We start from the raw sequence: 14,709 nt of genomic DNA, 5'->3' as shown, positions 1-14,709 counted from the left end.
TGTAGTCTGTTTATGTACCATAAAAATATTTTACGATGCTTTATGCCTAAAAAGAAATATTGTAAGTGATAAGAAAGCAAGTGGGGTATCTAATATGAGGTCTATATACCACCAGTCACAGGCTTTGGATAAGAAAACAATCCAAAATTTTCAATCCCATTGGACCTCATTTTTTCTCAATCTGTCCCATTTTTTACCAAGATCAAAATTGAACTCAGTTTTGTTCACCTGCAAATCTTTCAGCATTTAGCCAAACAAAACTTGAACACCAATGGCAACTACCATGACTACAATGGCCATGATCAATACCAAATGCCTCAACACCAATACAAAGGGTACTTTTAACCCCTCCAAGAAACCAGTCTCTCTACTCTCCATACAAAACCTCCCAAAAGGGCTCACAGCCACCACCTCAAAGCCATTAGAAGTCTCAGGCCTGGCCGGAACTGCCCTTGCTGGAGTCATATTCTCCACACTCAGCTCCTCCGATGCTGCCCTTGCCGCCCAACAAATTGCTGAAATAGCCGAAGGTGATAACCGGGGACTTGCCCTTCTACTACCTATCATTCCTGCTATAGCTTGGGTTCTTTTCAACATTCTTCAACCTGCTGTTAACCAGATTAACAAAATGAGGAGTGTCAAAGGGGTGATCATGGGGCTTGGGTTAGGTGGACTCATGGGCTCGAGTTTCATGCACCCGCCAGAGGCATCGGCCAGCGAAATCGTCATGATTGCTGATGCTGCCACAAGTGACAACAGAGGCCAGCTCTTGCTGTTTGTGGTCACTCCTGCCATTCTTTGGGTGCTTTACAACATTTTGCAACCAGCTTTGAACCAGATAAATAGGATGAGATCAGATTGAGAAAGGTTGTCAATCTTTATATTGGTTACATACATATATATAAATTCTGTTTCTGGTTTTAGTAGGATTTATCCTGGACAACTGTGAGTATATCAAAAGGTTATATTGAGCTTTATGTATATTGTTTGTTCTTAATATTCTTTACCATAGAACTCTTCATCTAGAATTGCTTTTGTTTGACTCACGGTCCTTCGGGTGAAAACTTTGACATAAAGTCGACAAAATTAGTCATCTATAACCACAGATAAAGGATTTCTTGAAATGTAGAAGTTTAATATTACTTTTGAATGACATTTAATAGTCCTAGATCGTCGTCAAATCCTCTCATAAAGAACCATATAACGAGAAATACGAAAACTTTAATAAGAGATTATCCCGTTCGTCTATGGATTCCAGTGGATAGGCGCCATGCATCAAGAACAGCATTAGGCAAAATGGAGGCAAACCACCATTGGATTGAATGTCCCCTGTAAGGTGTACATCGTGCTTCATATCCTATACTCTCAATTGCACTTTACATATTTTCCGGCTGATGGTATGAAAATTGATGGTTTATCTACAAATGCAACTTTTGAAACCATTTTGGTTGATACATATAATGGCACCTGATCAATTAGCCAACTCAAGAGCTTGAAAAAGTATAATGAGGAAAATAAAAGTTTCGGTTTTGTACATGCTTAAGATGACAAATTGTGAATTTACTGGTGTCTTGTACATTTTATATGATGCTTTACTTGATATCAAATATATTAGTAATTTCCTTTCCATCAAAATAACATTGAATATGTTCTGATTGGAAAGAATTTGAATGTTCTGCCAATTGCCAAGTTGCCAACTGCTATTGTGTAATTGATGCATGTGTTTTGTTGAAGATAATAACAATCTCATGCACTAGTGTGTATCTTTTCCAATTGTTGCCATGGTTGAATGGTATATATTAAATGCATACATTGACAACTGAACCGGTGACTTTGGCCATTCTCTGAACATTTATGATTGTGCATAATTGTTTATTCATACAAATTAATATTGGTTAATGTTCATGGGTCGATGCCATCATTTTAATGAATATGGTTGTGCACGTACATTTGAAACGTCCATCACTGTCAATAGCATGAAAGGGTCCTTTATTGCATGTGTTGGGGATACGTTTTGATGTCTCCTTGAAAATTTTGTAACTGCCTCAATTTAAAGTAGCCGACTGTTATAATGCTAATGCAAAATAACAAGCATGTTTTATATGGATTTGTATAATTCAATGGTAAATGAGGTTACTGTGATTGAATGGTATGGCTAGTGGATGAAATCTGTTTTGACCAAATACTATTTAATTTGTTGATTTGGCAGTTTCATTTGCTAAGTTCAATTTGCTTGTGATCTTAATCCAAAGGGTGTGCCTATTTTAAAAGAACTTGTGCCATAAGTTGTCAAAGGAATTTTATTATAATTTCTTTAACTGTTTTGGGTACCCTTGCATGTGGAATGCGGAAATTGGAATAATATGATTTTCATTTTAAATGCAATGAAAACAGTTTGTGGTGGCTTTTGATTGGAAAGCATGAATTGGCTTATGACAATTTTATTTGATGGTAAATTCCTTAAAGAATCGCTAATGTTCATTGGAATAAAATACAAAAGTGGATATGGAATGTGACATTATTATGTCATTTGTATAAACGTGAATTCCAAATAGTGAATCTATTTGGTGAATCCATACAAGAGTTTGGATTTCGGATAGACTTTTGGTTAGTATATGCAAAATCGGTATATGCATATACAATACGATGCAAATACGGTAAGCTGCATATACGATAAGTTTCATATACGGTATGCGTCAATCCGGTAAATAACATATATGATATAAAATTGTAAATCCAATATATGTCTATAGATTTTGGTTTGAAAATTATACAAACCTTGATTAATGATGATAGCCTCAATTAATTCTATGAAATTAAATGAGATGACTTGTGCAAAATTATAGTTGCATAAGAGTGACAAAATGTGGTTTTATCCTAATTATTTGAAAGTGGAAATTGTTTGCCCAATTATTGAGATATGAAAATATTTTATAGAGTACAAATGGTGTCTGTAGTTGACGGTGGTGCCGGATATCATTAAAAATAATGATTGTAAAATGACATTCATTTGTAAAGGATAAAAACTATGCAAAAATTGTGAAGAATATTATGAAATATTCTAGGATTAATTCTAAAAGGTATGTCCTTTTGTAAAGTTGTGACTTTAAAAGCACAACTTGTCAATCTATGATTGATTTATTATTTCAAATGTGAATATGGTGAATACAGTGAAATGTACCTTATTATTTGACGTGAATAATATTATTTGTGAAATGTCACAAATGTGAAAGTTTCACGTGGTTGAAGATGCTTAATCTTCTTCATTGTTGAATTTGACTTCAATAGTGGAACCAACTAAGTTGGTTTATGGCGACCTTAAAGATGACCTTAATTTAATTTGGATGATCTAATTAATATGGTTGATTGAAGTACGAATAAAAAATGATTTTCATTCACGTGAAGCAATGACCACTATTTTGATATTATATAAGTGATAAATGGATTGAACTATGAAAGAGTTGATAAACTCTAAGTTCAAGAATAATCCAAAAATGTGGGGGTTATCATAAATGCTTAAGAACTTATGTGAAAAGTTCAAGTCGTATGGGTACAACGCTACTATTTGGATATATAACCCTAATTTAGGACTTGTGGGGTAACTTAGTTTAAAGTTACACTTTCCTGTACCTCTCAAGAAAATGGAAGAGGCTCCATATGAGTTATGAAAATATCATCCTCCTTCCTACCAGCACTTAAAAGTGTGAGAATGTTTGGCAAAGGTTGAGATTCTCAAGCTTAAACAAATAGAGATTGGTCTCAAAACAATTGATTACATATTTATTGGATACGTCAATAATAGTAATACATATCGTTTCCTCGTACACAAATTGGATGTACACAACCGTACCATAATTGAGTCAAGGAATGCGATATTATTTGAGAATGTGTTTCCTTGCAAGACAAGAAAAATGTAAGTTTGAATAAAAGAACATATGAAACTACAAATGAGTTTTCAAATGAGGAAGAACCAAGGCGTAGTAAGAGTGATAGAACGTACACTTCGTTTGGTCCAAATTTTCTAACAGGTATGGTAGAAAATGACCCAAAGACTTTTGGAAAAGCAATGTCTATTCTGGAAGTACCGCATTAGAAGGAAGCTATCAATAGTGAGATAGATTCCGTAATGCAAATTCATACATGAGAATTGGTAGATATACCTCCCGAAAGTAAGCCTTCGGGTGTAAATGGATTAAAACCTGATTGATCCATTGATAAATATAAGGCTAGATTAGTTGCCAAAGGATATAGGCAGGAAGATGGATTTGACTTCTTTACCTACTCACTCGTGACTATAATAACTTTGATAAGGTTACTAATTGCAACTGCAGCAATACATAACCTTGAGATTCACAAAACGGATGTGAAAATGAAATTCCTAAATGGTGAATTAGAAGAAGAGATATACATGGAGAAACCTAAAGGTATCTCCAAGAGAAAGTCACAAAGTTTGTAAACTTGTTGAATCCTTATATGGATTGAAACAAGCTCCTAAGCAATGGCACCAAAAGATTACAAAACAGTGTTGTCAAATGAGTTCAAAATAAATGAATGTGACAAGTGTGTATTTGTGGAAAATACACATAATGCCTATGCGATTATGTGTTTATATGTAGACAATATGTTGATGATGGGCAATAATCATGAAATGGTGTTAAATGTCAAGGGGCAATAATCACGAAGTGGTGTTAAATGCCAAGGAAATGCTTACGAAGCATTAGACATGAAAGACATGGATGCGGCAGATGTAGTACTAGAGATAAAAATCTCTAGAACATTGGAATGAATTGTACTTTCCTGGTCTCATTATGTTGAGAAAATATTTAAAAAGTTTGATATATTAGAGGAAAGTTCGGGAAAACCCTATTGACACAAGTCTACACTTGGTCAAAATAAGAGTGAAAGCGTATCACAACTGAGATATTCACAAGTAATTGACATTATAATGTATATTACAAACTGCACTTGACCGGATAATGTGAAAACGAAATTTCATGTCATAATTATTGGGTGGCATTGACAGGGGTCCTTCGGTATCTGAAATATACCATGACCTATGGATTATATATCACAAGATATCCTGCAGTATTATAAGGATATTGTGATGCGATGGTATACACTAAATCTATAAATGAAAATGGATGAAAGCCCTAAAGTGGATGAAATGGGATGAAAGTCGATCATGACGATTGATTAGAGATAGAAGAACAATTGGAATATTTAAGAATATTCATAAAATTAAAATGCATTGCAATGCTTTAATGACAATATTGAATACCCATGTATGAAATCCACTAGTAAATATGATAGACTAGTGTAAGGATTTGATAAAAGTCCTCCAACATTATTTGGAATTGATAAAGCTCAAATAAAGCTAATGAAAAGCAGGTAGCTTCACGAGAGGATTTCTTGGTGGTGACAATGTGTACCTATCAAATGAATCAATCATTGGCTAGCTAAATTTGAAAAGATACTAAGTCACATGTAATGGTAAGTATATTCATGTACGTCGTAGACATAATACCATAAGCAGTTGATCTCATTAGTGTAAAGTTGTGGATCCATTTATATATGTTTACCAAGAGATCAAGTATACTGCACATCGAAGGGAATGAGATTAAGCCTACTGAGTAAGATCTTTATAACGGTAACCCTACCATATTGACTGGAGATCCCGAGATCTTGGTTTAAAGGGACAACTAAGTTATGAGGATTCCACGAAGCACTTAGGAAACTAATTTCCTAACTCATTCCTATGATACCAAAATGCTTTCTGCAGAGTGGTTGGAGGTTAAGATAAACTTTTAATGATTCCTATATCTTGATTAAGTTAAGTGAAGTAGGACATAATACTCTCAATAGGAGATCACCTATATAAGTGTGAAGTGGGGCCGCTTTAATGAGAATTATTTAAGGTTTGAATTCTCTAAACACTTACAGAACCAAGATGAGTTTAGGGCCAAAATGAATCAAGTCATGAGAATCATGAACAGTTTATGGGAGATATTGTGTGAGTACTGTTGTCTTGGTTTACACCAACAGCTGATGGTTCAGGAACATCACGTTCACCAATTAACTAGTAAATCTGATAGTATTTCACTAAGGAATGTTCAAAACCAGAAGCTATCTTACCTGATGCAGTGTTTTTTCACTCTTTCTACTAGTGTCTGCATAGACATTTGCATTAATTTTTATTAATGTGGGGGATTGTCGAAATTTTTTTTATCAAAAATTGGTTGTAACCAATTTTAAATGATTATTTAAGTGGAATTCAATATTTGGTGAATGAGAAATTAAGCCAAATATAAACCGCTTAAATACTGAAAATTTTTGAAAAAATCGTATAGAATATTATGGAATATTCTAGAAATATATGGAGGAAAAAATGTCGTTTTTCGTATGAAAGATCATGACTCTTGGTATAAGTATGATTAATGTCCAATAATTATAAATTTCAAAAGATGTGCCTCTTGGTATAGTTGTGTCTTTTAACATACCTTTCTAACTACTATATATATAGACCCCATGTGTTTGAATTTTACTCATTCAAGAAAAATCATAGATACCATATCATTTCATTCCAATTTACACTTTGGTTTTGCATAAAACATTTGCATCAAAGTCACGGTCATGGTCGGGGTAGAGAGGAAATTTCGTTCGAGTTTGCTGGTCGAAGTCATTTGGAGTGCTCATATGGCTCGACGTGGTCGTTGTATCTTGGAAGATGATTGTCGGAGAACCGTTAGCACTGATGTGGGGCAAATTCATCTTAAGGACAAAGTGTCCAACACTTGCCTCGACCAAAAATTCGTCATTTGCATCTTCTTTCTTCATTTTCTGATTCTTTTGATTATTATTTGATTTTAGAAAATGATTAACGTTATTTATATGTTCATCCTACAATGTTTGATCCAAAGAATTACTTGCTTTCGATCGTGAGTTGAAAGGGAACAATCCATATTCAGGTATTCGGATTCGATAAATTCTTATTTTGTCTTCTCAAATCCTATCTTGGTAAGTCAAAATTATATTTCGATTTCACGCAAATTAACAGTATGTTTTTATGAATATATTATGCACAATTATCGATGTAATTCTCCAACAATTTATTTACTTAACATGTTCTATTTCACTCAAATTAAATTAATACTTTCGTCGCTCGATACATACATTTTTTGTAATTAAGAAAATGACCGACTTCAATAAATTACCATAAATTGAGTGCAGTCCCATTGTAGCTAGCATATGGCCTCACTTTATTTCAATCTACTAAACTGCATAACCTATATTATTTAACAACTCCATGAAACCAATAACTTTCTACCATGTAAACTTGGTGGAGATTTTATAGAAAGGTAGTAATTAGAATGCAGGCATAGCATTTGAAAAGGCTGAATAAATCAATAGACGAACATGTCACATACCACTTCTTAACTTGGACAACATCTAAGATCACCTTAGATGCTGATTATTATTTTTTATATGCAACACGAGATTTTATCTTTGACATGACCATACAAAATGATCATTCATTTGATGATGTCAATCCTGAAATCCGAATATTCATTTAAACGTATGATGAATTGAATTCAATAGTTTGAACTTTTTGGACTCTAACACAATATTAAGTCTTGACTACTCTTGACAAGATTGTCTATTTAAGGTTACGCTTTGGTAGCAGCATAGATGCCATAAATAGGATGAGAAGGTACAACAACGGATGCACCAGAACCAATATTAACAATTGCACCTTTCTTCCTTGCAACCATTTCTTCTATAATACCTCTTTGTAATCAAACTTCTAACCTCCACATTAACTCTCACTAAATTCATCCAAATTTCTTCATCCACTTCATGAAAAAACATTGCTGATGGATATGTAACTCCAAGATTATTGATTAAAACCTCAACATCCAAACCCTTAATGCCCTCTTTCATTTCAAGAATCCCAGCTGAAATATTTGGACCCGCAAAGTCGATTTCGAAAATCTTGATCAATGTATTGGGATATTTGGCTTGAATTTCATTACTTACATTTTTGAGTTTGCTCAATTTTCTGCTAACTAGTATTAGGTTTAGACCTTTTTTGGCAAGTTGGAAAGCAAAAGCTTTGCCTATGCCATCAGTTGAGCCAGTGATGATCAGGGCCCATGATCCATAATTCTTGAGATTTTTGGGTTTTCTGAAAAAATGTTATGAAGATCCATTTGAGAAGGAAAATTGTGTTCTTGAAGATAGAGAGAAAACCTAGAAGAGAAAGAAGAATTATCCAAACAAAGGTTGTGTTTTTAGATGAATAAAGCAGGTTGACAGCATTTCTTGAACCTTGGGAAGACCTAATTTCAAAGGTTATAGTTTGTTGAGGCTCATTATAAGCGTTCTCCGAACGTATGGAGAAAACTGCAATTAATATTTCCTTTTTATTCTCCGTTTTCTTGGAAGAAAGAGCCTTCTACTAGAATCGCGAAATTGGATCCACGCATCAGTTCCTTTTAATTAAAAGAACATGACTCAGCTACCGGTTCTCGACCTTTTAATTAAAAGAACATGACTCAGCTCCCGGTTCTCGAAATGATTTACAAACCTAAACCAATTTCCTTGATAGGCAAAAGAAGAGCATAATATTGTTGGGTCTGATAATTTTATTTATATGATATGATATATTTATAAGTGAGATTATAAAAAATGCTTTAGTTTGAAGAAGTCACTCTAATTTATAAGTCGTCTTGTAAGAAGCATACGTGTTGATTATGTGGATCATATTCTTGTATATCTAATAGAGACGTAGATAAGTGGAGAGTGTACAATATTATAAGGGTTCTTTCGGGATAAGGTAGGTGTGAAACCAGAAAATAATATTAGGTTGGGCTGAAATTTAAAAAACTTTAAATGAACTTACGCCACAAGAAATCGAGTTTCGGAGGCTATTTTCGTGACATTCACGATCAAAAGTATACGATACTCAATGAAATAAAAAAAAAGTTTAGATACCTTACATTAAGATATTCCACTAATTTTTTGTATTTTTTTTACTAAATAGAAAATCGATGCTTATCTTAAAAAATATAAACTAACCGAATCACGATAGATTTAAGCAAAAATACATACCCACCAATGAACATTTGAAAAATAGCTTAATGAGTACTCTACTAGTTCCTTTGATAGCTCGTCTTTCCAAACAACTGAAAGTTTTAACAAATATTCTTTTTATTGTCGATGTAGATTACTTTATAAATAAATAAGTTTTAACACATATTCTTTTTATTGTCAATATAAAATCTATAGTAAATTATTTATTTTGATCATAATATCCATTTTATGGTCAAAATAAGTATTTTTTTAGAAATATGAGTGAGTAATGAATGAAAACATACGTAATTTAGAAAAATACGTAGTGTCTCTAACTACTAAAATAAGTAATTTACTTTTAGATCTAATTAAGACAAATTGTGTATAATAAAATTTACTTAATAATTATGAGTAAATTTTAGTCGAACATGCATTAAATAGAATATCTAATTTGACAATAAAATATTCACATTTCATGAATGTCTTGAAAAGAATAATTAATAATTGTAGTGTCTTTAGCTCCCATTTGCCCCCATTTTTGGTAATGAAAATGGGAGGAATAGTGTTTTGTTGAAAAAAATGAGTAGTTGAAAAAGAAGGAAAAATTTTCGATTTACGTGTGATATTATTTTATGGAAGACTGTGTGATTAAAAATAAGAGAGAGAAAAATAGAATGTAATGAAATGTAATTTAATGTGAGCCAAATGTGGGCTTAATATAATTTGAATAATTGAGCATTAGACTTGGATTGAAATTTAAATTAGATTTGTATTAGTGCTAACATCTGGGCCACAATTTTAAATTTTGGCTGAGAAAATAATATGGGCTGGGGAGCATTGCTAGCTACAGTCGAGCAATGTCCCCCCAATAAAAAAAGACTTGTATCCAATTCAACATAGGAAATCTACTCATAATAGAATATTTTCAAGGTAAGAAGTTGATTTCTTTCTATTGAATTATAAATGCATCCATCTACAGATTTGAATCACAAAAAACTTCAAAAACTATGAAAAAGATAGTCACATAAAATTATTCAAGTATGAATTCCATACCATAGATTGGGAGCAAATTCACAGTTGTGCTGTACTATTTTCGGCTAGAATCAAAGCTGTCTTTTTTACGGCTTTTATTTCATAGTGGGGCCCGAGCTCAAAGTATTGAGACATATACAGAGACACACAAAGAGAGTGTTGTATTGTGTACTGCTAGGCTTAATTATTCTATATTGGTTCCTTCGTATCAATAATTCTCATAAAGAATTTTAGAAGGTTGGTTATTTATTTATTTATTGTTTGAGGCATCAGATCATGTAGTGGCAAAGTGTGTTGGATGTATAAAACCCGATCATACATACTGTATACTTTTTCTTTCGACTTTTACTGTCTTTGGAAATTTTGTGTTATTGTGAATTCATATATAATCTATTCGGCCACTACTATTTTTTCCTCATATAGAAAGAGTATTAGGATGAGCATTTTCGTAGTATAAAGAATACAAAGATAGGCATGCATGAGTCAAGACTAAAACATTGTATCCTCATCAACTTCCCTATAATGAGATGCTGCAATGACATGAAGATTATTCAAGTGGATACGAGAGAGTAAATCACTCTAAATTCTGGGTTCTTACCTGCTTTTGATTTTCTTTATTTTGCATTATTATTGCTCTCGATAATATAGTTCTAAGGATTGATCCATGACAAAATGGACGTATTTCTCATAATAAGAGTGAACCTATAAACGTTTGTGTATCATTATCTCAATGCATTTCTTAGTATTGCAATCAATTTAATTTTTGATATGTGCACGCTTTAAAGAGTTTTTGGTAGATGAAGTGCATTACTTTTTGGGGTCTACAAAGTTACAAACTCTTGATTAAATGGCACACAAATTAGCTTCCAACTTTCTATAGTTGACTTTTGGTTGTTGGAGTACTAGTTTCACCTACAAAGTAAAAGTTATAAATTACTCGTTTCAAAAAAGAAGTTATAAAGCTTATGCCGTAGAAGCGGACATTAGGCTATTGGCCTTTTATCTGCCCCTGATTTTTTTTTTTAAATAAAATAATTAGCAAATTTTGATAAAAGTTGATAAAAGTTATGAATCCTATGAAATTTATGATTGAAAATAACTTTGGAGAAAAATGAGTTTTTAAAAATGGAACCAAATAGGGACCTAGTAAAAATAAAGTATGTAATACGTAGTATAATCTTTATTTTAGCGCTTATTATTTAACTGGAAAGGTACAAAGTTTTAATTATTGTGATTTCATAAGTTTGATAATATAGAAAACAATGATATTACGATAATCATAATTTCTTCGGTTCATAAGAGGAATTACCAGAAAATATAAACTTCATTGTACTAGAAGATAATGTGAAGAGCATTTCATTGGGAAGATTAAATAAAATTTCAATTTTATTATTTTTAAATTGCTTTTCTGTAAATAAATATTGTTTTATGACATAATTTAATTAAAATTAAAACAAAATCATTTGCATTCTACAAAATATCCTAATATTTTTAATAGGTTGAGCACTTTTCTCAAAGAAAAATAAAATAGCAAGATCGTATAAGTAAGTTTGATTCTTTGTTAGACCATAAGACATCATGTGTGTATGATGTTGGTAACTCATTCAGTACGAAAACACGATCTTTCTTATTTTTCTCATCTCTTATCCCTTTCTTCCTCATTGTTCCTATGCCCCTGCAACCAATGGCGGAGCCAAATTTCAATGTTTTTCGCGATAGATTTTGAGGGACAAAATATACAAGTAATTTTTATATATTAAGCCCTCGTTTGAGCCACATGTTTGTCAAAAAATGCATTTTTGAATAACGCATTGATGGAAATGTATGGTTAAAAAGCAAAGAAAAATCATGAATTTGCGTGTGATCTTATTTTATAAAAGAATGTGTGGTTGAAATGGGATCAAATCATTGTTGAATAATATATTTTGATAGGAAAAATGGGGCTCAAACAAGGGCTAAAAAAATAATTCTATGCAAATTTAAAGAAAATTTCATATGTAGTGGAGCGGTAGCTATGCCACTGCCTTCAACCAAAATCATTAGTTATTGTTCAAGTTCTTGAAGTACAGATTGGAAAATGTTGCTACTCAACAAAATATTCTAAAAGACATCAAAATTATAGATTCAATATGGTCTTAACTAGTTGTCTGTTTACCACAAATCAAAATTCAAGAGTGGCTATGTACCAAGTTGAAGTGTTCATGAATACTCAATAAGAATAAGTGAATTATAAGATCAAAATGAACATCACATGTATATATATATATATATATATATATATTGGGACTAAAATTTTGAAAAATATAGAATAAAGCAAAAACAATGAGAAAAACTTCGAAATTTCATTCTTCTTATAAGGATTACATAGACACTTCGCTTATAGGCTGCTCATTTGCCTTCTTATTTCGACAATAAGGACATACTCATCATTGAAATAAGTCAAGAAGTGCTTATATATCCGTAAACATTTGGCACAGTTACACACGCTGTAAATTCACAACATTACAACTATTATTAGCTCAAAAATTTGGGGAAAAAAAAGGCACTTCGTCACTGGAATGTTTTAAACAACATATATTGAGAATAATAACACTAAGCATGCACAGACACGCACCACAAAAAAAAATAAAAAATAAAAAAATAAGGGACTCGACAAGGAGAAATTAAGTACGATAAACAAAGATAGGACACCGCTACCCTTCATTAATCCAATCGCCTGAGGATTAACAATCAATGGAAGTCAACCATTTGCCCCAGCATCAACCCTAATTACAAATTGATCCATGTAGGCCAACAAAACTAGCATTGGAACTATTGCAAATGATAATTTCATTGTACTGTCTACAACTCATATACTTTAAGAAATTTGATGTGTTTGAAAGATTTGTCCATATATATATAGAAGGCGTATATATAATACAAAATCTAACCAGAGATGAGTATTCTCTGAACTCAATAATTACATTGTAAATAAGGAAAAGAATATTAAATACATATTCCATTGTTTAAATATAAATATAAATATTCCAGTAGGATGGTGATTGTCCGCATAAATCATGACAAATCTTCTAGATCATATTTAATTGTTAGGCTTTGCTATGTGTGCACCAGGGGCGGACCCATTAAGGGCCGGGCGGGATCAGCCTCCCTCACTCAATTTCAAGAAACCTTCGATTGGACTTTTTTAAATATAAATTTTCAGATTTTTTCATTTCTTTCACAATTTATTTTAGCCTATTTTCTATCTCGCCCCCATTGAACTATAAATTTGGATCCGCCCTTGTAAATAGTTACATGTATTCGTTAAAAATTCAACATGTATTTATTCTAAACTATCTTGTAAATAATAAAGAGGCAATAGATGAGCATTTAGCTTTAGTATAAGATCAATACATAGTTGCTTTAAGCGGTTTAAATAGTTATTTTTATAAATAAATACTTGTTTGACGACAACCACTTATCTCCATCTTCAAGCAAAATGCTTTTGCTATCCAAATATAGCTTTTATGCTTTAAAGAGTCTTCCCAAACACACATTTAGAATATGTCTATCAATGTGTTTATAAACAATGATATTTAGGCTCTGTTTGCCCTACTTTTTTAAGAATAAATTTTATAATAGCAATTTTTTTGGAGAATATACATGATTAAAAAGTAGAAAAAAATTTGAATTTACGTGTAAAATTATTTTATTAAAAAATGGTGATTGAAAATGAGTTTAGGAAGGAAAAAAACAGAAAGAGTTTTTAAATAACGAGGTCAAACAAGGGCTCGTAAACAAGAGCAAATGAGTGGTGTAGAAGTAATAATATTTGTACATCCTACAAAATGTGTTAATATTGAACAAAAGTATTTTTTGATCAAGGTATTTGTAAACACTTAAAAACGGATATCCGACCATACTCTTAATTTTCCTAATATTATTCAAATAAAGGAGAAAATATAAGATAAAGGTCCTAGACTAATAAGCATTGGATAAAGTAGGTCCTCAACCTTTTTTAACATTTTAATTTTAAATTTTTAAAGTTTATAGCTCATTAATTCTCGATAAACAGACTTTTTATTCATTTCAATGTTATAAAAATAGTTCATAAAACAAGTAAATTCAAATTATTATAATAGAAAATGTTAAAAAAAGGAAATACATAAAAAGAAAAAAAACGGTAGAAAATATTTTTTCCAATTATTATTTATGTCAATTGTTGTACAAAAAAGGTCTATCAAAAATAAAGTATTATCAATTTTTTAAAAGTTAAAAACTGAAATAAAAATAAATAAATAAATAAATAAAATAAAATAAAATAACGAGTTACATATCCATTTACACAAATTTAACCCTAAAGATAACTTCTTCAATTATTCCTTGAAATATTTAGCATATATTCCAAAGTTATTGATTTAGCATGTCCTAGGATGTTAATTTTTAGAAATAAAATGTCCAAAATACCCCCGACGGATTTGTCAACTTTCGACTCAACCCCCTCAATTCATTCGTAGTCTTTATGCTATTTCTACATAATTGTATAACCTATCTAAAGATTGATAACATAGAAAAAGAGAAGGAGAGAAAAAAAAAAATAATATAAAAAAAAAAAAAAAAAAAAAAATA

The 14,709-nt window shown here is 31.6% G+C and overlaps 1 protein-coding gene and 1 pseudogene across 1 annotated transcript; one reads left to right on the top strand and one right to left on the bottom strand.

Annotated features, from left to right (window-relative positions):
• Positions 1-151: 151 nt before the first annotated feature.
• LOC111367822 (photosystem II core complex proteins psbY, chloroplastic-like) lies at positions 152-1,006 on the top strand. Its single transcript, XM_022988885.1, has one exon. The coding sequence runs from the start codon at positions 272-274 to the stop codon at positions 860-862; it is 591 nt and encodes a 196-aa protein (XP_022844653.1). The 5' UTR covers positions 152-271; the 3' UTR covers positions 863-1,006.
• Positions 1,007-7,664: 6,658 nt separating this feature from the next.
• LOC111366875 lies at positions 7,665-11,763 on the bottom strand (annotated as a pseudogene).
• Between the last annotated feature and the right edge of the window lie 2,946 nt (positions 11,764-14,709).

The sequence above is a fragment of the Olea europaea genome, chromosome 18 (assembly GCF_002742605.1).
Source record: "Olea europaea var. sylvestris chromosome 18, O_europaea_v1, whole genome shotgun sequence".
Taxonomy (NCBI): Eukaryota; Viridiplantae; Streptophyta; class Magnoliopsida; order Lamiales; family Oleaceae; genus Olea; species Olea europaea.
Note: the sequence above shows the minus strand (reverse complement) of the source record. Positions and strands in the feature narration are given on the sequence as shown.